This window comes from Heterodontus francisci, chromosome 38, assembly GCF_036365525.1.
Source record: "Heterodontus francisci isolate sHetFra1 chromosome 38, sHetFra1.hap1, whole genome shotgun sequence".
Classification (NCBI taxonomy): domain Eukaryota; kingdom Metazoa; phylum Chordata; class Chondrichthyes; order Heterodontiformes; family Heterodontidae; genus Heterodontus; species Heterodontus francisci.
The window spans coordinates 28,453,411-28,477,026 of record NC_090408.1 but is presented as its reverse complement, the minus strand read 5'-3'; the positions used below and the strand labels follow the sequence as shown (position 1 = coordinate 28,477,026).

The 23,616-nt window shown below is 43.0% G+C and overlaps 1 protein-coding gene across 4 annotated transcripts in view; it reads right to left on the bottom strand.

Moving 5' to 3' along the window:
• Window positions 1–23,261, bottom strand: part of atosa (atos homolog A) — a 100,719-nt gene extending 77,458 nt beyond the window's left edge. Inside the window, exons 1-2 of one of the 4 annotated variants that reach the window (XR_010969721.1) lie at window positions 22,826–23,261; window positions 22,109–22,322 (exon numbers count right to left, since the gene is read on the bottom strand). Coding sequence is in view for 3 of the 4 variants with exons in the window: in XM_068017973.1 (XP_067874074.1) it covers window positions 22,109–22,142 (34 nt within the window). In the remaining variant the exon portion in view is untranslated. The remainder of the gene's footprint in view (window positions 1–22,108; window positions 22,323–22,825) is intronic. The other 3 variants (XM_068017973.1, XM_068017970.1, XM_068017972.1) reach the window with 3 other exon arrangements.
• Between the last annotated feature and the right edge of the window lie 355 nt (window positions 23,262–23,616).

The window sequence follows — 23,616 nt, the reverse complement described above, 5'->3', positions numbered from 1 at the left end:
GGTCTTCTAAGCAGCCACATTCAGTGCAAAGGAGGGTTACTTAAATCGGTTCCCCAAAGTTGAGAAATTACCATTTGGACGGAGTGTCTTACATAGCACAACACTCTACTCAAGAGGCAAAAATGACTGATGATTCATTTTCTCCCTGCACATATACGTGAACCTCCTTTGGTATCCATTAAGATGGTAATATTAGCCCATCATCAGAATAATCCCATCCTCTAGTCTCAAAACAAGGTTCAATTAAGGAAACTGATGAAGTTGAGAAAATGCTTTCTTTAAATCAGAAAGAAAATGAGCCATAAACTTTGACGACTTCAAAATTAATCCTGCTTTTCTCAACAAAAGTAACAAAGTATGGCACACAAGACTGATTAAGGCAGTAATCTAGTCATGGTTCATATGATGACTGTGAACCACTGAGAGAGAGTCTTAAATGGTACAAACTTTTACAACACTGTCCTTTCAATCTGGAACCTCAGTTCAAAGCGACTGCATGCTGGAGAGGTTAAAAATCTTCTGCTGGTTATAAAGATCTTAAGAGTTTCTCTGATGTTTCTGCAAATTTATTGATTTTACAGATCAGCCATACAGCAAAGAATCTCGGGTTCAATCCCAGGCCTGTGCCGAGTTAGTTGACCTCAGCTGCAAGCAGTTGTACAATGCCCTTGGATTAGGGAAGAAGAAAATCAGTCAACTCAGATTTTCCTGCTGGAGAAGTGCATATATGAACGTTAGAATCAGGATTGCCTATGATGGCTTCCACAATGAAATTCATCATCAAGACACGTATGAAAAATGGCTATTTGGGGAAAGTATCAGATGGCATTTGGTGCTTATGGAACCATATTGAAGCCAGGAGTCAATATTTTCAGGAGAGAGGAGTGGACAGGAGGAATTGGTCAGCAAAATGGGCCCAGGTCTGAGTGAAGCATAAATCTACCAGCAAATTGGCAGTGGCTGATATGGGAAATGGAAAATTCGCACTGATGCAGTGCAGGGCATAGTTAAGACAAATTATTTGGCTTAACTAATCATACCTGGTCTTGCAGTGCTTGAAGGCGAAGTCTCTAAGGAAAATTGCTCTATTTCTGTGTCTTGATTGGTGATTGTTTTAAATGAACTACTCAAGTGCTTGGCATCATTTGAACTCTTTGCTGAGACGACTCCCTTGTACTAAATTTGAATTATCAATTATTTTTTATTTCAAGAATCTACTGTGATGTTACTGCAATTATTGGTCAGGATACGAACAGAGGAAAAATGCAAATAAGGAGGCCAGTTAGCTCATGATGAGATAAAGATAGTCACGACTAACACATTAGAGGATTTTATCCAACAGCCTACAGGCAAAAAGAAAAAACAACAAACAGGGCTCTAAATTTAGAAACCCATTCCTCTATCAAAAAGAAAAGCAAACGATTACAGATCCAAAAAACTTATCAAATCAAATGGCTATGACAAGTATTTTCCACTACAAATTGTGTTAAAAGCTTTGAAGGCAACTAAATAATCATTGGCCAAAACTGTCCAAAATTGTGAAAAAGCAGCGTAATCATGGTAGTCACATATAACTGGACGAATCCAGTTAAATCAGCCCTTTAATTTTCAGATCAAAGAAGCTGCAGTATCAGTCTGGCTAAGACACTAAAGTTGTAATTCATCAGAAGCACCATAGTAACAGCTGCACAGCTGACGGCCAATGACTGAAGTGCTGAAACTGCAAGTCTTCTTGACTATTGAAATATACAAAACAATTAAACACTACTAAAGTCTTCATTAGCAGAAATATTTGCTTTTGATAGTCAATTTATGAAGGCAGAACTTCAAATTCTAACAAAACACATCTGCTGTGTTTTACATTATGAAATCATTTATAAATGTTGGCTTATATATGTTATTCACATCTTAAGCAATAAAGCTGTATCAGAGATTTCTCAAGTCCTATGGTAACACTACACTGCCTTCCTTGTGCAGGCAATGGAGATATAATTGATTTGGACATCAAATCCTTTGGTAGAGAGGAAGCTGTGATGCAACCACTTCTGCCAAAGATTTTAATGCAAAAATATTTTGTTCTGCCTTTGTAAATGACTAAAGAATTAAGAACTCAGAAAAGCATCAGCACTGTTGACTGACTTCCCAGTACAAGTACATACGGTGCATGTTCCAATAGAAGATGCAACAGAAAAGGGCTCCCTCATACTTGCCAGCTCTTACATGGTTTCAGCACTTCAGTTCCTGTAATCACATACTTTTGAGGTCTAACATTTCATATGCTACTAATCAAAATATGCTACTGTTTAGCTTTTCAGTTTCTTGAAGTTTTGTGTATTCCTCTTGGTAAGGGGTTTCATAATTGTTTACATTGCAAGGAATGCAGCTATGCTTTATAATTTTTATAGTGCACAAACAAATGTAATTAAAAAGCATGTCTGAGGCTAAATGGATATTAGATCATCTAGACAGGTGCAAATGGAGTTTTAAGTGCATCCTGCAAATGAAAAATATTAAATCATTACATTTTTAGTTCAGATATGAAAGATAGGATAAACCCACCTGAAAGGGATTTCATGGGCGTAAAATTTCTGATGTTTCTTTGAACAATGTGTTATCATTTCAGGCAAAAGGTTAAAATGCCTGAACCGTTAAGAACTAACTTGGGTTTATATAGTGCCTTTCACATACTTAGGACATCAAAAAGTATTTCACTGTCAATGAATAACCTTTGAAATATTAGTCACTGTTGTTTTGTAGACAAACATATGCCAGCCAATTTGCACACAGTAAGATTCCACATATAGCAATGAGATAAATAACCAGTTAATCCGTCTTGGTTGTGGTGGTTAAGGAATAAATAGTGGCCAGGACACCAGTAAAGAAAGACTTGCATTTATATAGCGCCACCCAGAACCTCAAGACACTCCAAAGCACTTTACAGCCAATGAAGTACTTACTCGGTGTAGTCACTGTTATAATGTTGAAAATTAGAATTCCCTTGCACTTTGAACAATGCCATGAGATCTTTTACATCCAAATAAACAGGTAGATAGAGCCTCAATTTAAAGTCTTAACCAAATAGTACACCTCTGACAACACAGCACTTTAAGACCATAATGAAGTATCAGCCTAGACTATGTGCTCAAGCCCTGGAATGGGGCTTGAACCCACTAAGTCTTAAGCAGATCTCAGATTGTTCAGCAACCCATTTCCAGCATCACTGTCAGCTGAACAGAAATAAAAACTAATTGCAGCATTGTGATTTAGTATACCATCTTTAATTACAATGACATTGGCCTTGTGCAATTCATATTCATTTTTGGAGGAAACTGCTATGAACATACATGATACAGGCCTCCTCGAGTTTGTAATTTTTTGAACATTTCCTGTATTTTAACTGAGTCAATGTTGACTTGCCTAGATTTTCTTTTTTGCATACATGGATACAAATTTACGGCAATTCTAATTTTTAACGTTGGGCTCGTTGTGATTGCAAATCAGGTTATAGGAACAAAACAATTAAAATGTCAATTTGCCAAACATTTATTAGCTCTATACGGTGACTTCTAATTCATCACATCTGTCATTGCCTCTACACCTGGCCCGAACAAAGGTTAATGCATCATTTCTAAGCAGCGTTGCCATCAATGATCTGCAGTCTTGCCAGTTAAAACAGCAGTGAAATTCTGAAAATAATTCATCACTATTGACTTCACATGGAAGAATTATAAGTAGTAGTAGCAGACTTGAAATTTTTCAATGTTTTAATGGGAAAAATCCAGTCACAAGGGATAATCTCTCAGGCACCCATAGATTCCTACTGTGGTGGCGTAGTGGTATTGTCACTGGACTAGTAACCCAGAGACCCAGGACTGGGTTCGAATCCCACCATCGTAGAAGGTGGAATTTGAATTCAATTAATAAATCTGGCATTAAAAACTAGTCTAATGATGGCAATGAAACATTGTTGATTGTTGTAAAAACCCATCTGGTTCACTTAAACTTCCTTTAGGGAAGGAAATCTGCTGTCCTTACCTGGTCTGGCCTACATGTGACTCCAGATTGAAATGGCCTGGCAAGCCACTCAGTTGCATCTAACCGCTACGAAGTCAATAAAAACAGAATGAAACTGGACAGACCACCTGGCATCGACCTAGGCACCGGAAACGACAACGGCTAACCCAGCCCTGTCAACACTGCAAAGTCTTCCTCACTAACATCTGGGGGCTTGTGCCAAAGTTGGGAGAGCTGTCCCACAGACTAGTCAAGCAACAGCCTGACATGGTCATACTCACAGAATCATCCCTGACAGACAATGTCCCAGACACTGCCATCACCATCCCCGGGTATGCCTTGCCCCACCGACAGGACAGACCCAGCAGAGGTGGCGGCACAGTGGTATACAGTCAGTAGGGAGTTGCCCTGGAGGTCCTCAACATCGACTCCGGACCCCATGACGTCTCATGGCATCAGGTCAAACATGGGCAAGGAAACTTGCTGATTACCACCAACCATCCTCCCTCAGCTGGTGAATCAGTACTCCTTCATGTTGATCACCACTTGGAGGAAGCACTGAGGGGGACAAGGATGCAGAATGTACTCTGGGTGGGGGACTTGAACATCCATCACCAAGAGTGGTTCAGTAGCACCACTACTGACCGAGCTGGCCAAGTCCAAAAGGACATAGCTGCTAGACTAGGTCTGGGGCAGGTAATCTTGTCCTCAACAATCTGTCTGCCACAGATGCATCTGCCCATGACAGTACTGGTAGGACTGATCACCGCACAGTCTTTGTGGAGACGAAGTCCCGCCTTCACATTGAGGATACCCTCCATAGTGTTGGATGGCACTACCACCCTGCTAAATGGGATAGATTTCGAACAGTGCAAAACTGGGCATCCATGAGGCACTATGGGCCATCAGCAGCAGCAGCAGAATTGTACTCAACCACAATCTGTAACCTCATAGCCCGGCATATTCCCCACTCTACCGTTACCATCAAGCCAGGAAACCAACCCTGGTTCAATGAACAGTGCAGGAGGGCATGCCAGGAGCAGCACCAGGCATACCTCAAAATGAGGTGTCAACCTGCTGAAGCTACAACACAGGACTATTTGCATGCCAAACTGCGTAAGCAGCATGTGATAGATAAAGCTAAGCGGTCCCATAACCAACGGATCAGATCTAAGCTCTACAGTCCTGCCACATCTAGCCGTGAATTGTGGTGGACAATTAAACAATTAACTGGAGGAGGTGGCTCCACAAATATCCCCATCCTCAATGATGGGGGAGCCCAGCACATCAGTGCGAAAGATAACGCTGAAGCATTTGCAACAATCTTCAGCCAGGAGTGCCGAGTTGATGATCCATCTCGGCCTCCTCCTGAAGTCCCAGCATCACAGATGCCAGACTTCAGCCAATTCGATTCACTCCGCGTAATATCAAAAAACGACTGAAGGCACTGGATCCTGCAAAGGCTATGTGCCCTGACAATATTCCAGCAATAATACTGAAGGCCTGTGCTCCAGAACTTGCCACGCCCCTAGCCAAGCTGTTCCAGTAAAGATACAACACTGGCATCTACCCAGCAATGTGGAAAATTGCCCAGGTATGTCCTGTACACAAAAAGCAGGACAAGTCCAACCCGACTAATTATCACCCCATCAATCTACTCTCAATCAGTAAAGTGATAGAAGGTGTCATCGACAGTGCTATCAAGCGGTACTTGCTTAGCAATAACCTGCTCAGTGATGCTCAGTTTGGGTTCCGCTAGGGCCACTCAGCTCCTGACCTCATTACAGCCTTGGTTCAAATATGGACAAAAGAGCTGAACTCAAGAGGTGAGGTGAGAGTGACTGTGCTCGACATCAAGGCAGCATTTGATGGAGTATGGCGTCAAGGAGCCCGAGCAAAACTGGAGTCAATGGGAATCAGGGGGAAAGCTCTCTGCTGTTTGGAATCATACTTAGCGCAAAGGAAGATGGTTGTGGTTGTTGGAGGTCAATCATCTCAGCTCCAGGACATCACTGCAGGAGTTCCTCAGGGTTGTGTCCCAGGCCCAACCATCTTCAGCTGCTTCGTCAATGATCTTCCTTCGATCAGAAGGTCAGAGGTGGGGATGTTCACTGATGATTGCACAATGCTCAGCACCATTCGCGACTCCTCAGATACCGAAGCAGTCTGTGTTGAAACGCAGCAAGACCGGGACAATATCCAGGCTTGGACTGATAAGCGGCAGGTAACATTCGCGCCACACAAGTGCTAGGCAATGACCATCTCAAACGAGAGAATCTAACCATCTCCCCTTGACATTCAATCGCATTACGATCGCTGAAACCCCCACTATCAACATTTTAGGTGTTACCATTGACCAGAAACTGAACTGGAGTAGCCATATAAATACCGTGGCTACAAGAGCAGGTCAGAGGCTAGGAATCCTGAGGCGAGTAACTCACCTCCTGACTCCCCAAAGCCTGTCCACCATCTACAAGGCACAAGTCAGGAGTGTGATTGAATGCTCTCCACTTGCCTTGATGGGTCCAGCTCCAACAACACTCAAGAATCTCGGCACCATACAGGACAAAGCGGCACAGCAGCGCAGTGGTTAGCACCGCAGCCTCACAGCTCCAGCGACCCGGGTTCAATTCTGGGTACTGCCTGTGTGGAGTTTGCAAGTTCTCCCTGTGTCTGCGTGGGTTTTCTCCGGGTGCTCCAGTTTCCTCCCACAAGCCAAAAGACTTGCAAGTTGGTAGGTAAATTGGCCATTATAAATTGCCACTAGTATAGGTAGGTGGTAGGGAAATATAGTGACAGGTGGGGATGTGGTAGGAATATGGGATTAGTGTAGGATTAGTATATATGGGACTGCAACAACTACCGTGGAATCTCCCTGCTCAGCATAGTGGGGAAAGTCTTTGCTCGAGTCGCTCTGAACAGGCTCCAGAAGCTGGCCGAGCGCGTCTACCCTGAGGCACAGTGTAGCTTTCGTGCAGAGAGATCGACTATTGACATGCTGTTCTCCCTTCGTCAGATACAGGAGAAATGCCGTGAACAACAGATGCCCCTCTACATTGCTTTCATTGATCTCACCAAAGCCTTTGACCTCGTCAGCAGACGTGGTCTCTTCAGACTACTAGAAAAGATCGGATGTCCACCAAAGCTACTAAGTATCATCACCTCATTCCATGACAATATGAAAGGCACAATTCAACATGGTGGCTCCTCATCAGAGCCCTTTCCTATCCTGAGTGGTGTGAAACAGGGCTGTGTTCTCGCACCCACACTTTTTGGGATTTTCTTCTCCCTGCTGCTTTCACATGCGTTCAAATCCTCTGAAGAAGGAATTTTCCTCCACACAAGATCAGGGGGCAGGTTGTTCAACCTTGCCCGTCTAAGAGCGAAGTCCAAAGTACGGAAAGTCCTCATCAGAGAACTCCTCTTTGCTGACGGTGCTGCTTTAACATCTCACACTGAAGAATGCCTGCAGAGTCTCATCGACAGGTTTGCGTCTGCCTGCAATGAATTTGGCCTAACCATCAGCCTCAAGAAAATGAACATCATGGGGCAGGATGTCAGAAATGCTCCATCCATCAATATTGGCGACCACGCTCTGGAAGTGGTTCAAGAGTTCACCTACCTAGGCTCAACTATCACCAGTAACCTGTCTCTAGATGCAGAAATCAACAAGCGCATGGGTAAGGCTTCCACTGCTATGTCCAGACTGGCCAAGAGAGTGTGGGAAAATGGCGCACTGACACGGAACACAAAAGTCCGAGTGTATCAGGCCTGTGTCCTCAGTACCTTGCTCTACGGCAGCGAGGCCTGGACAACGTATGCCAGCCAAGAGCGACGTCTCAATTCATTCCATCTTCGCTGCCTTCGGAGAATACTTGGCATCAGGTGGCAGGACTATATCTCCAACACAGAAGTCCTTGAAGCGGCCAACACCCCCAGCTTATACACACTACTGAGTCAGCGGCGCTTGAGATGGCTTGGCCATGTGAGCCGCATGGAAGATGGCAGGATCCCCAAAGACACATTGTACAGCGAGCTCGCCACTGGTATCAGACCCACCGGCCGTCCATGTCTCCGTTATAAAGACGTCTGCAAACGCGACATGAAATCGTGTGACATTGATCACAAGTCGTGGGAGTCAGTTGCCAGCATTCGCCAGAGCTGGCGGGCAGCCATAAAGACAGGGCTAAATTGTGGCGAGTCGAAGAGACTTAGTAGTTGGCAGGAAAAAAGACAGAGGCGCAAGGGGAGAGCCAACTGTGCAACAGCCCCAACAAACAAATTTCTCTGCAGCACCTGTGGAAGAGCCTGTCACTCCAGAATTGGCCTTTATAGCCACTCCAGGCGCTGCTTCACAAACCACTGACCACCTCCAGGCGCGTATCCATTGTCTCTCGAGATAAGGAGGCCCAAAAGAAGTATATATGGGTGGTTGATGGTCGGCACAGACTCGGTGGGCTGAAGGGCCTGTTTCAGTGCTGTATCTCTAAACTAAACAAAGCAGCCCGCTTGACTGGCATCCCATCCACAAACATTCACTCCCTCCACCATCGACGCACAGTGGCAGCAGTGTGTACCATCTACAAGATGCACTGCAGCAACGCACCAAGGCTCCTTAGACAGCATCTTCCAAACCCGCAACCTCTACCAACTAGAAGGCCAAGGGCTGCAAATGCATGGGAACACCACCACCTGCAAGTTCCCCTCCAAGTCACACACCATCCTGACTTGGAACTATGTCACTGGGTCAAAATCCTGGAACTCCCTTCCTAACAGCACAGTGGGTGTACCTACCTCACATGGACTGAAGCGGTTTAAGAAGGCAGCTCACCACCACCTTCTCAAGGGCAAGTAGGGATGGGGCAATAAATGCTGGCCTAGCCAGTGACACCCACATCCCATGAATGAATTAAAAAAATCTGGGGGTGATGGGGAGAAAAACTGTGTACTATTTTAACAAATTTCTGTTATATTCTAGCCAAGACTCCCACTTATAAACACACTGGTACATACCCTGCGGACTTCACCACCCCAGTTTCCTTTAACAGAATTGCTATACTTGTAAAGAAACTACCCAAATAAGAGCATACTGTTATTTACATGACCTTCACAGCACAATAATCTTCACAGCTGCCTAAACAGCAGGAAGTGACGTTATGAAGGCAGACACACACAAAGTTGTTGCTAGGTGGTGAAAGCCATATCCTATTACATTGGGTTAATACATGTCTGAAGGCAGCTGGAATGATTACTTGTGAAATATAAGCACCAGTTTTGCTATTCATTGAAATTTAAAAACAATGAGCTGCTTCCCTTCTCGGACTCAAAGCAAAACCACTCCATTGTCACCAATTTGTGAGTATAAAAGTAAACTTGATACTTGATCATAAGTAATTCTGAAAGATTGGCATGGACAATACTTTCCTTGGTGCAGATTTACTGCTCAATACACAACTGCACAGGGTCAAGATTCAGTTCCACACTCGTCTTTCAATACATTCCTTCCCCCGCCCCCCACCCCACAAACAAATACAGAAACACATTCAACTCTTTTGTACAAATAATAGTTAATATAGTTATACAGCTTAAGCATCGACGCTTAAAGATACAGTACCCTATCTGTTTAAAATATTTAAAGGATACATTAAACATTTGCTTTTGGTAAGTAAATTCCATACTGCAACAAGTGCTAAATCTTCAGAATCCAAGTGTTGCAGCTGAAAAAACATCTCAGAGACATATTGAAATTGTAAATTTTCAGCTGGAGTAAGACGCAACACAAAGGTCCAATAGTTACTTCAACAAATGGTAATTCATTTTTTCTTTAAAAATATTGAAGGTTAGCCTTAATTGGGTTGATTCTGTGTAAAACTCTACAAACCACAGGCGCTTTCACCGAATGTTAAGAAGCCCCTCCCTAACTTTCTCTCTAAAGAAAACACTGAGAAAAATATAACACTTCTCTGCGGTCCAGAGCTCCCAACCCAGTTCCCTCTGCTAGTCACCTCCCTTCCTGCTTCATTAAAACAAACTCAAAACCCTCCTCCATACTTTCAGATCCCCACACCCTGGCCTCAATATTTCCTCCCTCTTCACATTCTCAGTGCACAATTTTAATTTTCCTCTTCATTGTAAATCTGAGAAGTCTATCTACAAGTGAATAGAATCATAGAATACTTCTCTTGCCCCACATTTACTGCTCAATACACAACTGCACAGTCAAGATTCTGTTACATACCCTTGTCTTTCAATACATTTTCCACCTCCCCCCCACAAACAAATGGCTACAACACAGGAGGCCAACTGGCCTGTCGAGCCCTGTGAAGGGCTCTATATAATTACAAGCTGTGTTGATCACCTGATTCCAAAATTCTAATTAAAATTTTCGATTCTTCTACTTAGGTTCTTTAAACAGCTGAATTTTGTAATTAGAGTGCCAACTTCAGTTGTCTACAAGTTTTGATAATTTAAACTAATTCATTATTTCTAGAACAATTTGGATAACCAGAATTTGTTATGTTGGTTGTTTGCTTTTGTTTTCACTATGGGCACTACTGGCAGAAGCACAACTGGTTACTACCACTGCTTTTTGACTGCCCACTGGAACAGAACAAGAGGGAAGTTATTACAATTGTGGGATTGTTTTGCTCTGGCTCAATTTCAATGCTCAAATATTCAATAAAGTGCAGGTTAACAATGTACCAGAGATTGGTCCACTTTTTGCACCAAGTATCAGCAACAAATATTCCCAAGTATACAAAGGGATGATGCAAACTAAAATCTCCTTGACAATGTATCCAAGCTTAGAATGGAATCGCTACTTCAATGTCACATTAAATCTTCTTTGACACTTCTGAATGACATGGTTAGTTTAGTATCGACAAGTATATAAAAGGCCTAGATTTCATGGCAGAAATAATAGTGAGGCTATCGAGTAAATCGGACAGCAACTTCTAGCATCTGCACACAGGCGGTTAAATGCAGAAATCAGGATGTGGCCATCTGATTTGCCTTACTTCTCCACAAGCTTCACTGCACCTGTACCTCGCCAAGTGATTTGGCATTAAAACATATGAAAGAGGCATGAAGTTGCAGTACCTATGCACTAGTTACTCACTAAACATGCCAAAAAAAGTCAGGGCTGGTGCAGTAAAGTGTAAGTGAATTTTTTAACGGTGTGATAATCTTAATTACTGGCAAACAACCTCTCTGGCCCTGAAAATTTATTTTTGCAAGCGTGCAGTCTCATTCCTTCAGATTTTAATTATTGTTGGAGACTTTAAAATGAATTACTTTTACTTTCTATTTCTTATCTCTCAATCTCATCTTTCTATACATTATTTTACATTGAATTAAATATTCTTATTTGTACTTCCTGGTTTAGACTCTACATGTCTCAGTAAGGATTCTTTGATCTGATTGGTTGAAGTGGCAAGCTCCTGACTGCCCTATTCACACAAGTTCCCAGATCCCCTGTCGAGGGCACCATAGTGAAATGGATATCTAATTAGTGCAAGCTGCTGCATGAAAGTTGTTATGAAGGTACTCCATTCTTAAAATGTATTGAGGGCTTGTGTTAAAGATTATGGACATTGGTTCATTTGAAAACTGAAAAGATTCCATGGATGCATTTTGTTTTTACAAGGGTCACGGGTTTGAAAACAAACCTCTACTGGATGTCACATGCCTTAAGCTAAATAAACAACAGAAGCCTTAGTGACTGGGGAGAATTGTTTACAGAGAAGTGACATGTCAAGATTGAGGGTGGTCAAGAGTTGGTTTCGCTTTTAGGATATTGTTTTGGTTCAGTTGGGGTGTGGACTGTTTTGAAGCCAGCTGGAGGTCAGCCTGCCAAGAGAGAAGCACCCAGCTCACCTCTTTCCTCCTGTCGGAGGAATCCTGAGTATCCAGTGTGATAACTGAAAACCCTGATGCCGCATTTCTCCTGGAAAATCTACCAGATTAATTCTCGACATCTCCATAATGAACTGCTTCTGAAAAGATCCCAGTGACATGTCTCTGTGTACCCGGATGCCAGACCAAAGGGACAACTGATACCCTTCCATATCTTCTCTTTTTTCTTCAAGAATTAACAAGTAATTGCCAAAGTATTTTTTTTTTGTCTTTTTGTAAAGTGAATTTCTGCAGAGAAAACGTCTTTATTTTTTCTTTAACCAGTGTATGTGTATGTTGGGTCTAGAAGGGAATATATATGTTTACGTTCATATTTCAAACCATGTATTAATGCTTTGCATCTTTACTGGATAAGTCTTGGTTTATAATAAACTGATAATTTTGTTGTTTATTAAAGAAACTTGGTTGGTGTATTTTATTCTGAAATAAAAGAACGTATGATTAGCCGTATCAGTAACTAGGTAAACATTTAAATATATGTTGTGACCTGTGGAGAAGTGGAACTTGAGAAAGACAGTGTACTCCTCCTGCCTCGGTCGTAACGTATCATTGGGGACACTGTGCAGGATAAACCAAATGCAACGACTTGCAATTGTAAGTGAGGTAATAATATTTGAAAAGAGGAAAAAAGGAAAAACCAGATTTCTTGTGCATTACAGTAAAGTTTACGTTACTGGAATGGCTTTGTCAGTTGATGCGACCTTTCTGGGAGGAAAGATTTATCCCAGAGTGATCTAACAAACTTAACCAAGGCTAAGCTAAAGGAATTGGCAGAAAAGTTGAAGTTAGAGTTAAAACCAGGGCTAAGAAAACAGATATAATTGAGGTAATAGCACAGCATTTGAAATTGGAAGAAGGAAAAGGCAATCCAGATGATAATTCAGTTGAATTAGCCCAGAATTCAGTTGCAGATGAAGCAGTTTGAACAGGAAAGAGAGTTGGCAAAGAAAAAAACTTGAATTTGAACTAGCATTTCAAAGGGAGCAAGCAGAGTGGCAGGAAAGAGAAAGAAGAAAAAAAAAGAAAGAGTATTCGAATTTTAAAAAAGCTGGAACTAAGACAAAAGGGTAGCCTTGACTCCAGGGAACATTCTGGTGAGGAAAGATCTGACTTCAGCCCAGGACCCAGTGTAGAGCTGTTTAAATTTGTGCAAGCCCTCCCGAAGTTTGAGGAAAGAGATGTAGAGGCATTTTTCATTTGTTTTGAAAAGATAGCAAGACAGATGAAATGACCGAAGAAAAGCTGGACACTGCTCATGCAAAGCAGGTTGATGGGCAGAGCTCATGAAGTTTATGCCATGCTTTCTGAGGATGCTTCTGAAGATTATGAGATGGCAAAAAATGGCTTTTCTCACTGCTTATGATTTAGTCCCTGAAGCCTATGGGCAGAAATTTCGGAACTTCTGGAAACAGCCTGGGCAGACTTGGAATTTGGGAGGGTAAAGCAGACTAACTTTGATCGTTGGATACAGGCACTAAAGCTAGAGGCCATATATGAGATCCTTAGGGAAATTATCCAGGAAGAATTTAAAAATTCCCTCCCCCCGTTAGTAAGAACCCATGTAGAGAACCAGAAGGTTTCAACAGCCAGACACGCAGCTAAGATCACTGATGATTATGAGCTTGTTTATAAGCCCAAACCCTTTGTCCATCACCCCCACAAACCCAAGAAGGATAGAAGGTGGGAGGGTGAAAGGAAGGCAATTAGCCAGGGACAAGGGAGGACAGCTGGGAAAGCCCTGGGATCCCCTCCTCAGGCCAGAAAGGAGACTGCTGAGGGTGGAACTGAGGTCCGAATGCCTAAGTGTTTGCATTGCCACAAGGTGGGACACTTTCATGCAGAATGCTGGAAGTTGCGGGGTAAATCCATGGGACTTACTGGGGTGCACATGGACAATGCAGAGAAAGGGATCCTGACCGAGAGTATGACAGATCAGGCTGTAGCTCTGACTGCAGCTGTAAGGCCAAATACAAAAACCGCCATGAGTGTGGGGGACGTGAACAAGATACCTGAGAGTTGTAGGGAATTCTTATCAAAAGGAAAAGTAACCCCTTATCCCCTCAAGTGAGGCAGGTAAATCTGTAGTTATACTTAGGGATACAGGAGCCAGTCAAACTCTTTTGCTGGGGAAAGGCATAACCTTTCCACCAGAGAGCGCACTGAATGTTAAGGTTTCAGTGAATGGTATCAGCGGGGAGTATATACCCGTACTTTTGTATTGGGTGCACCTGGAGTGTGACCTAATGTCTGGAACAGTAACCGTAGGAGCCATCCACAGTTTGCCTGTAGACAGAGTTGACCTACTCCTGGGGAATGATTTGGCTGGAGCGAAGGTAGTAGCTTCTCCAGTAGGCACAGAAAGACGAAGTGAAGTCAAAGAGACAGAGCAGTTGCAGGAAAAAGGTTCCAGGAATTTTTCCTTCATGTCTAGTGACCCGAGCAATGGCTAAACAAGTTCTATTGTCAGAGGTAACAATGGCACCACAGACAGATAGCCAAGTATCTGAAACTTTCTTTGGAGATTTGGATAATCCAAAGGAAATGTTCAGTAAGTCTTCTCTGATCAAGGCTCAGCAAGCGGATCCAGAATTAAGTGGCACAATCGGCTCTAACTGAAGCTGAAGCAGAGGGAGTTCTGGAAGGCTACTATATTAAAAATGGGATTCTGATGAGGATGTGGAGACCTCCTCACAGACCTGCAGACGAAGAATGGATGGTTGTTCACCAGACAGTGGTGCCGCTCAAGTATTAAGGATAGCCCATGGAATTCCTATGGCGGGACACGCGGGGAACTGGAAGACCCAATCACGTACATATAAGTCGATATTTTTACTGGCCAGATCTTTATAAGGACGTAGTGCAGTTTTGTAAAACGTGCCATACGTGCCAGATTGTTGGAAAACCGCAACCTGCCATAAAACCGGCACCTCTAATTCCCATGCCTGTTATTGGGGAACCACTTAGTAGGGTGTTGGTAGACTGTGTGAGGCCTTTACCAAAAACAAAAGCTGGACATGAATAGATACTCACTATCATGGTTATAACTACTCAGTTCCCAGAGGCCATTTCCTTGAGAAGAATTTCTGCTAAGGTAAGAGAAGTTAATGCATTTCTTCGCTAGATATGGATTATAGTTTGAGATCCAGTTGGATCAAGGTTCCAATTTTATGTCTAAAGTTTTATGAATAATCTGGGTGTAACACAGTTGAAGTCCTCAGTATAACACCCGCAAACACAAGGGCTTTAGAACGGTACCATCAGACCCTCAAAACGATGATCAGGGCATACTGTCATGAATATCCCCACGATTGGGATAAAGGACTGGAATTTCTTTTGTTTGCCACTAGGGATTCACCTAATGGGCTGAATTCTGTGAGCCCGCCGCCGAAATAGGCAGCAGGTGAAAAAATGGCAGCCCGCTCACACCAAAGAGCCACCACAATTCCAAGTGTGGCAGCTCATTTAAATAGCCAGGGCAGGCAACCCCCCCCCCCCAAATCACATGGAGGGGGCTGGCTGTCCATCCCCGAAAATGGCGGCAGCAGCCCCTGAGCAGGCACTGATGCCATTTTTAAAGGGCTGTCAGCCCTAAAGGGCAATTTAAATATTTAAAGGTGAAAAGGTGAAGTGATTGAAATTAAATGAATACATCTCTTTTGCCCCTCTCCCACCCCCCCCATAACAATTAAATTATTTGCCCTTTCCCCCCCAAAAACACTTAGCTTTCCCCCTCCCAACTGCACCAACTGTAAATTATAACCCTTCCCACCATCCCCTACACCCATGACGTTTATTTGACCCTGTCCCCTCCTTTCCGCACTGAGAAACTTACCTCCTCCCCAACAGTGTTGCACCTCATTTTCCCGGACGGGGATCCCAAGCCGTGGGAGCGGCGGCCACCGGGCCAAAGATCGCAGCGGGACATCAGGAGGCGAGGCAAGTTTAAATAAATTATTTTAATTGATTTACATATTCAAATTATGGTCCCATCGCCCAGTAGCGGGCAGGCTGCCACGGTGCCTCGCCACTGCGAGGACTGGGCCGGGCCCTGCCGGCAGAGGTCCATGGCAGGCCTCATCCGGGACCAACTTCAGGCTCCACCCACCACGGATCCAGACGTCGAGGGCTCCTTAAAATCCAGCCTAATGAGTCTACCGGTTTTAGTCCTTTTGAATTAGTTTATGGACATCAGATAAAAGGTCCTCTAAAACTAATCAAAGAAATGTTTTTAGAACAGAGGGACGAATCTTCCGTGTTAAATTATGTATCAGTGTTCTGGGAGTGGCTCACGAGAGCCTGCAACATGGCTCAGGAACACTTGAAAGCTTCCCAAACAACCAAGAATAGGCAGACAAGCATGCCAAGACCCGAACATTTCAACCAGGGGATGAAGTGTTAGTAATATTGCTTTTACAGGGTGAACCGCTGAAAGCATGGTTCAGTGGCCCATATAGAGTGGTCAAAAGAATTGTTAAAGTAAACTATTTGATTGACACCCCAGATCGCCGGAAAAAGAATCGGCTGTGTCATATCAATATGTTGAAACAATATCATCGCCAGGAGGAGGATAAGCAAGCACAGGTATGTCAGATAGTAGGGACAGTGAAGGATGAAAGGGATAGTGAAGATGAGGCAGAAGGAGGCCTAGACAATTCCCAAATTGAATCTCCGACTATCCGGTTAGCTAATAATGAATTGTTAGGGAGATTAGGCACTATGCTTTCATATTTAGATGCAGAACAACGTTAAAACCTAACAAGACTACTCACAGCATTTAAATGAGTCTGTAGGGACAAACCCAAATGTACAACCTTAGCGATACATGACATGGATGTAGGGGAATCCTTTTCTATAAAACAGCATCCTTATTGCATAAGTCCAGAGAAACAGGCCCAGGTGAAAGCAGAAATCCAATACATATTGGAAAATCACCTAATTGAACCCAGTCAAAGCAGCTGGAGTTCCCCAGTCGTGTTAGTGCCTAAACCCTGATAGTTCAACTAGATTCTGCATAGACTACAGAAAGGCTAATGCAGTAACAAAAGCAGACTCCTACCCAATTCCTCACTTGGAAGACTGTATTGACAGAGTTTGCAGTGTCACGTTACTTACAAAAATAGATTTTTTAAAAATTCATTCATGGGATGTGGGCGACGCTGGCCAGGCCAGCATTTATTGCCCATCCCTAATTGCCCTTGAGAAGGTGGTGCTGAGCTGCCTTCTTGAACCGCTGCAGTCCATTTGGGGTAGGTATACCCACAGTGCTGTTAGGAAGGGAGTTCCAGGATTTTGACCCAGTGACATAGTTCCAAGTCAGGATGGTGTGTGACTTGGAGGGGAACTTGCAGGTGGTGGTGTTCCCATGTATTTGCTGCCCTTGTCCTTCTAGTTGGTAGAGGTGCTGTCTAAGGAGCCTTGGTGCATTGCCGCAGTGCATCTTGTAGATGGTACACACTACTGCCACTGTGCATCGGTGATGGAGGGAGTGAATGTTAGCAGATGGGGTGCCAATCAAGCGGGCTGCTTTGGCCTGGATGGTGTCGAGCTTCTTGAGTGTTGTTGGAGCTGCACCCATTCAGGCAAGTGGAGAGTATTCCATCACACTCCTGACTTGTGCCTTGTAGATGGCGGACAGGCTTTGGGGAGTCAGGAGGTGAGTTACTCGCCTCAGGATTCCTAGCCTCTGACCTGCTCTTGTAGCCACGGTATTTATATTTGTTAAAGGGATACTGGCAGTTTCCTTTAACACCCTGAGCTAAAGAAATATCAGCCTTTGTTACACCAGATGGTCTTTTCCAATGCCAAGAGATGCCATTCGAGCTAAAAAATGCCCCAAAAACATTCCAGAAACTAATGAACCAAGTGGTAGCCGGTGTTCCTAACTGTGGTTTACCTTGATGATGTGCGGGTATGCAGTGATACTTGGAACTAGAAGGTCTATTTAGAAAATTACAGTCAGCTGATTTGGAGATAAATCTAGTCAAAAGTGAATGGGCAAAAGCGTGGGTAACCTACCTAGGGCATATAGTAGGGCAAGGACAAATGTTGCCAAGAACAGCAAAAGTACAAGCATTGGTGGAGATCCCTACCCCTAAGAATAAGCGAGAACTAATGAGGTTTTTGGGGGATATATGGTTTCTACTGCACATTTGTACCAGATTTTAGTACTATAGCTGCTCTACTGATGGATTTGCTTCAAAAAATAAAAATAAAACCAAGGTATTATGGTCAAGGGAGTGCCAAGCATCTTTTGAGAAGCTGAAAGCCATTTTGATCAATGAACCCGTGTTGGCTGTCCCAAATTTCACTAAGCCCTTCAAGATAGCGACTGATGCTCATGACCTGGGGGTTGGTGCAGTCCTGTTACAAGATGATGAATCGGGCACAGAAAGACCAGTAGGATACTTTTCCAAAAAATTAAAAATCGACACCAAAAGAGATACTCTTCAGTGTAAAAAGAAACCCTAGGCTTACTACTAGCTCTTAAGCATTTTGAAGTATGTGCCCGCCACGACTACAGAGAGACACATTTCATAACCCCCTAGCCTTTATGGAAAAATTCAAAAACCAGAATGCCAGACTATTTCAATGTCGTTTACTATTGCAGCCCTGTCACTTAAAGATTATCTACTTTGCAGGGAAAAATAACGTAATTGCAGATGCTTTGTTTAGAATTTAACTTTGCTTTGAGTTATCAGGGTGCAAAGATGGTACAAGGCAGAACTGTATTAGTTACAGGAATAGAGTGAATGAGAAGGAATGTGTAAATTAGTTTATTTTATATTCTGTTTTTTAAGTCCGCACTTTATAATGAAACGCATTTAAAAATGGCATTTCATTCCTCCAAGGTGCTCCATTCTTAAAATGTTTTGAGGACTTGTGTTAAAGATCATGGACATTGGTTCATTTGGAAAACTGAAAAGATTCCACGGATGTGTTTTGTTTTTACAAGGGTCACTGGGAAGACACTTGAGGTTTTGTTTGAAAACAAATCTTTACTGGATGTCATATATAAAAACAAGAAATGCTGGAAATACTCAGCAGGTCTGGCAGCATCTGTGGAGAGAGAAGCAGAGTTAACGTTTCAGGTCAGTGACCCTTCTTCAGCATTTCTTGTTTTTATTTGTTTTCCAGCATCCGCAGTATTTTGCTTTTACTTTACTGGATGTCACATGCCTTAAGCTAAATAACAGAAGCCTTGGTGACTCGGTTTACAGAGAATTGACATGTCACTATTTATGATGGTCAAGAGTTGGTTTCGCTTTTGGGATATTGTTTTAGTTCAGTTGGGGTGTGGACTGTTTTGAAGCCAGTTGTCGGTCAGCCTGCCAAGAGAGAAACACCCAGTTCACCTCTTTCCTGCTGTCTGAGAAATCCTGCGTATCCGGTGTAATAACTGAAAACCCTGATGCCGCGTTTCTCCTGGAAAATCTACCAGACATCTCCATAATGAATTGCTTCTGAAAAGATCCCAGTGACATGTCTCTGTGGACCCGGACGCCAGACCAAAGGGCCAACTGATATCTTTTCATATCTTCTCTTTTTCCTTCAAGAATTAACAAGTATTTGGCCAAAGTACTTCTTATGTCTTTTTGTAAAGTGAATCTCTCGAGAAAACTTCTTTATTTTTCTTTAAGCAGAGTGTGTGTGTGTGCATGGTGGGGGGGGGGGGGGGGGGTCTAGAAGGGAATATATGTGTTTACATTCATATTTCAAACTGTGTGTTAATGCTTTGTATCTTTACTGCTTTATAATAAACTGATAATTTTGTTGTTTAAGAAACCTGGTTGGTGCATTTTATGCTGAAATAAAAAAAAGAATATTTGATTGGCCGGATTGGTAACCGGGTAAACATTTAATTGTATGTTGTGACCTACGGAGAAGTAGAACTAGAGAAAGACAGTGCACTCCCCCACCTCGGTCATAACAAAGTCCACAAAAAGTCTGTGGGCAGCTGTAAGCATAATGTATGTTGAGTGCTGTCTGTTCGCCAGTGACTGCAAAATCCAGGCCAATTATTTTTTCAGCATTAAACACATCCACTTGGAACTGGGCTAAGACTGCCAAACTCATTTCACACAGGAATCATTATTAGCAAAGTAGAGAGTACCATTCCATTAACCTGGGGGTTAAAAAACATGATATCACCACATTTGGTGTTTGGCCAAATTAGTTGAATTCAACTTATGGAACTTTGTACGATTCATGCTGTAATATGATAGCGTTTAGATTTCATTCCAAGAACAAGAGCTCTGGAAGTAGTACAGGAATATTTTTAATGCTCCCCTATTTTTCATTTCACTTTTCCCCTTTCATCAATAAGTATCCACACTTTAAGTATTAATAGTACCAATTGTATTTATAGTATTAAGAATGCTAACAGCTGAAAATGTAGTCATGCCTCCCTCTTCCAGGCTTCTGTCAATGTCACTCTAACCACCTGCCCCTCGGGGTAAACAACCTTGAAGTGATGTGTTCTACCATCACTTCCTGAAGATATTTCTAATATTCACTTAGCACCTCCACTGATGGGACAGACAACATCTTGAGCTCATTGCACAGGAAATGCATCAGTGTGCTGCCCTCAGAACAGGTCTGTTCCCAATGATGGATTTAGCTTGAAACAGACTGTTCCACAAAGCTTGCCAAACACAAATGATCGCATGCTCAATTTTATGAGCTGGGAATGGATCAGTTAGTTCATCATTAGAACATAGTTTAATATCTTTTTCATTCACACATGCAGTACAGAATTGGCAATGAGATAAGACCAGCAAATCAATGGTAGCGATCACTGACAGCAGAATTATGATAGAACTATGAATAAAGCTAAAGGAATCACTCACTTTCACAACAGAAAGAGAACTTAAGGCCAAACTATTAAAATTACATACACACACGTAAAATGATCAACTTGTCACTTTTTAAAGCAAACTTTATGAATGGTCCCTAAAGAAAACAACGAAATCAGCTACAGCTACCTTGTCATATGCAAAATGAAATTATCTTTAAGCTCAGTTTTATGCTTCCATTGCCAGATGTGTGTTTAAACATACTTTTAAAATATGTCTTAGGCACACTGGATTAGCACTTTGAAGACAAAAGTTCATAATGCCGGTCTAATTATCAGACATTTTTGACTGTCTTCCTGGCCAGCACTATACAACAAACACATTCTACTGAAAGCAACCTCACTTCCTGACTTGCAGTAGAGTAATAAACCCCTCTACACAATTACCACCTAAGCACAATTTAATCTAATATTTATGAATATTAAACCTCCATAAACTTGAACTCAATTCAAAACTCTGCTACCTGTATCCTAATTTGCACCATGACTCATTCACCAATCACTTCTATCACCAGCTTCCAGTCTACCAATGCCTCAAACAACAGACAGTTGTCTCTATACATGTAATAGTCTTGCACACCGGCAGCTGTTAGCTGTTTCAAGAGCCTGGGAAGCAGCAGCAGGTGTTGTAGACTACGTGGTAAAAATGACTTTTGAAGGTCAAAAAGTGTATGCATGTGGCGGGGGGAGGGAGGGTGAAGTAATTGTTCTGCCTCCTTTTCCATCCTACATATCTCATAAATATGCTCCTATATATTTCAATTATCAGTTGAAAGGCTCCTCCATACTTCCAGTAGACACAGACCAGCATTTCAGTTGAATGCAGTCCAATGACATCAGGTAGTGGACTCTCACAATGCAGGTCCTGTACTCATCATTGAGGAGCACACTGTTTTATTCACAAAATCAACAAAATATTTTCTTTTGCTTACAGTAGTCCTTCCAAATGTTGCAATCTTAACTTTCATCAGCTTACCCCAGTATTGACAGAGAAATTTCCTTTCAATTCAATCCAGTTCCCCCTAGAACTTTCGCACATCAGATAGGAAAGTTAAAGAATTGGATTTTTTAAAATATAAACCCACCTCACATTCAAACATGTCAGCTCTGACTCAGATCAAAACCATAATGTACCATCACCACTTTGGTAATCAATGAAAACTATTGTGCTGTATCCAGTACCTCAGTTTGGTTACAGTGGGGATCATTTTGAAGTACATTGTTACAGGGCAAACAAAGAATACGTCTTTTCAATACAAAATATTATCCCGTGTAGTTCATAGAATCATCGATTGAGACACAAGGCAAAACATTAAATATTTCTCCTACTTATTAGAATACAGCCCTTCATCTGCAGTTCCATTGAAGTGTCAAAGTAACTCAGTTAATGTTAGCTGTAGGTCTGCCAACAAATGGCACCACATTGATGTGTAGTCAGCTGGCACGGAATTTTCAAACAACTGACATCTGCAGGGAATATTCAAACCAAAGGTCTTCATTTAACGAGGATTCTTTAAATTTAGTTGCTCTAAAAGAAAAAGAACTGAATGGGACATGATAGCGGTCAAAACTTTTGCAGTGGCAATACTTCCTGCAGTAACAGCTTCCCTTTAAATGGCAGTCAGGATGCAACAACAGTGAAAATACGTTTTACTTCCCTGCACAGTTTTGGCACCGATAGGAGCGTTTATTAAATTGGCTCATTTTCACGCAGTAACTATGCATAGGCTTGTCAAGGCGATTATTTCTGATGACAGCCCAGTGAGCTGACTGACACGTAGCCACCAATCACAGTATTTTAAATATCCCAACCTCTGAAAAACTCAAAAATAAAATGCAGCAGCTTACCGACCGTTTAGAGAAGTTTCCTTTGCGTTCAATCCTATTCATAATGGAACTTCAACACGTCAAGGACCAAAGTTGCAGAGTTTTATATATATATATGTATATTTCTTACAACTAAAACATCTAATTTCTCACTCGGATTAGATGAAAATCACCATTTTGATAGAATCAGTGTAAATTGTTGTGGAAAATATCCTTTACCTCGGTCTGACTTCATTGTCGGCGGTGCAGGCAGGCAGGCAGTCCCCGGGCCGTCGTCCCCGTTCCTCCCGACTTGCCGCCGCCGCTGCTGTTGAGCAGCCCGGATCTTCTCACAGCGCAATGGAGCCTCTGAGGGGATGCAGGATGAGGGGGTCAAAGAGTAAACTGAGGAGAACCCCCCTCCCCACTCCAACAAGGCAAATACCCTCCGCCCTCCCTCACCGCGGGGATGTCATTCAGGACCCCGATGTGGAGGTGAACAGCAGTCGGGATTGATGTGCGATCTGGAAGAAAAAAGGGGGGACGGTTTGCGGTGTGAGAGTCCGGGTGCCTCCAGCGGCAGCCGCCCCCCCCCCACGCCGCGTCTGTCCCAGCCTCTGTCACTCTGCCGCCTCCATGTTGTCAAAACACGAAACTCTCCTCTCTCCCCCCGCCCTCACGGGGACAAACTCCCTCCGCCCGCCCCCCAGGGCGCCGCGGTGCGGTCACGTGCCCCAACAACGCCCGCCTCTTCTGACGTCATCACGCCTCAGCATTCTCGCTGCGTCACCATAGTAACAGGGCCTAGGGCCGGGGGCGCCTTGAGCCACCTGTGTTCAGGTAAGAGGCACCGCCACTTGCAAAGCAAAAAAGTTTCTTTTCCGCCCCCACTCCCAAAGCCGCACCTCTGGTAGCTTCCCGTCGTTGTTCCATATAAGCTCCAGGGAGCTGACGAGGAAAGGGGTGATTTATACCATCACAATTCAAATTTGGAATAAGTGGGGTTTATTTTTTGACAGATTGCCCCCCAC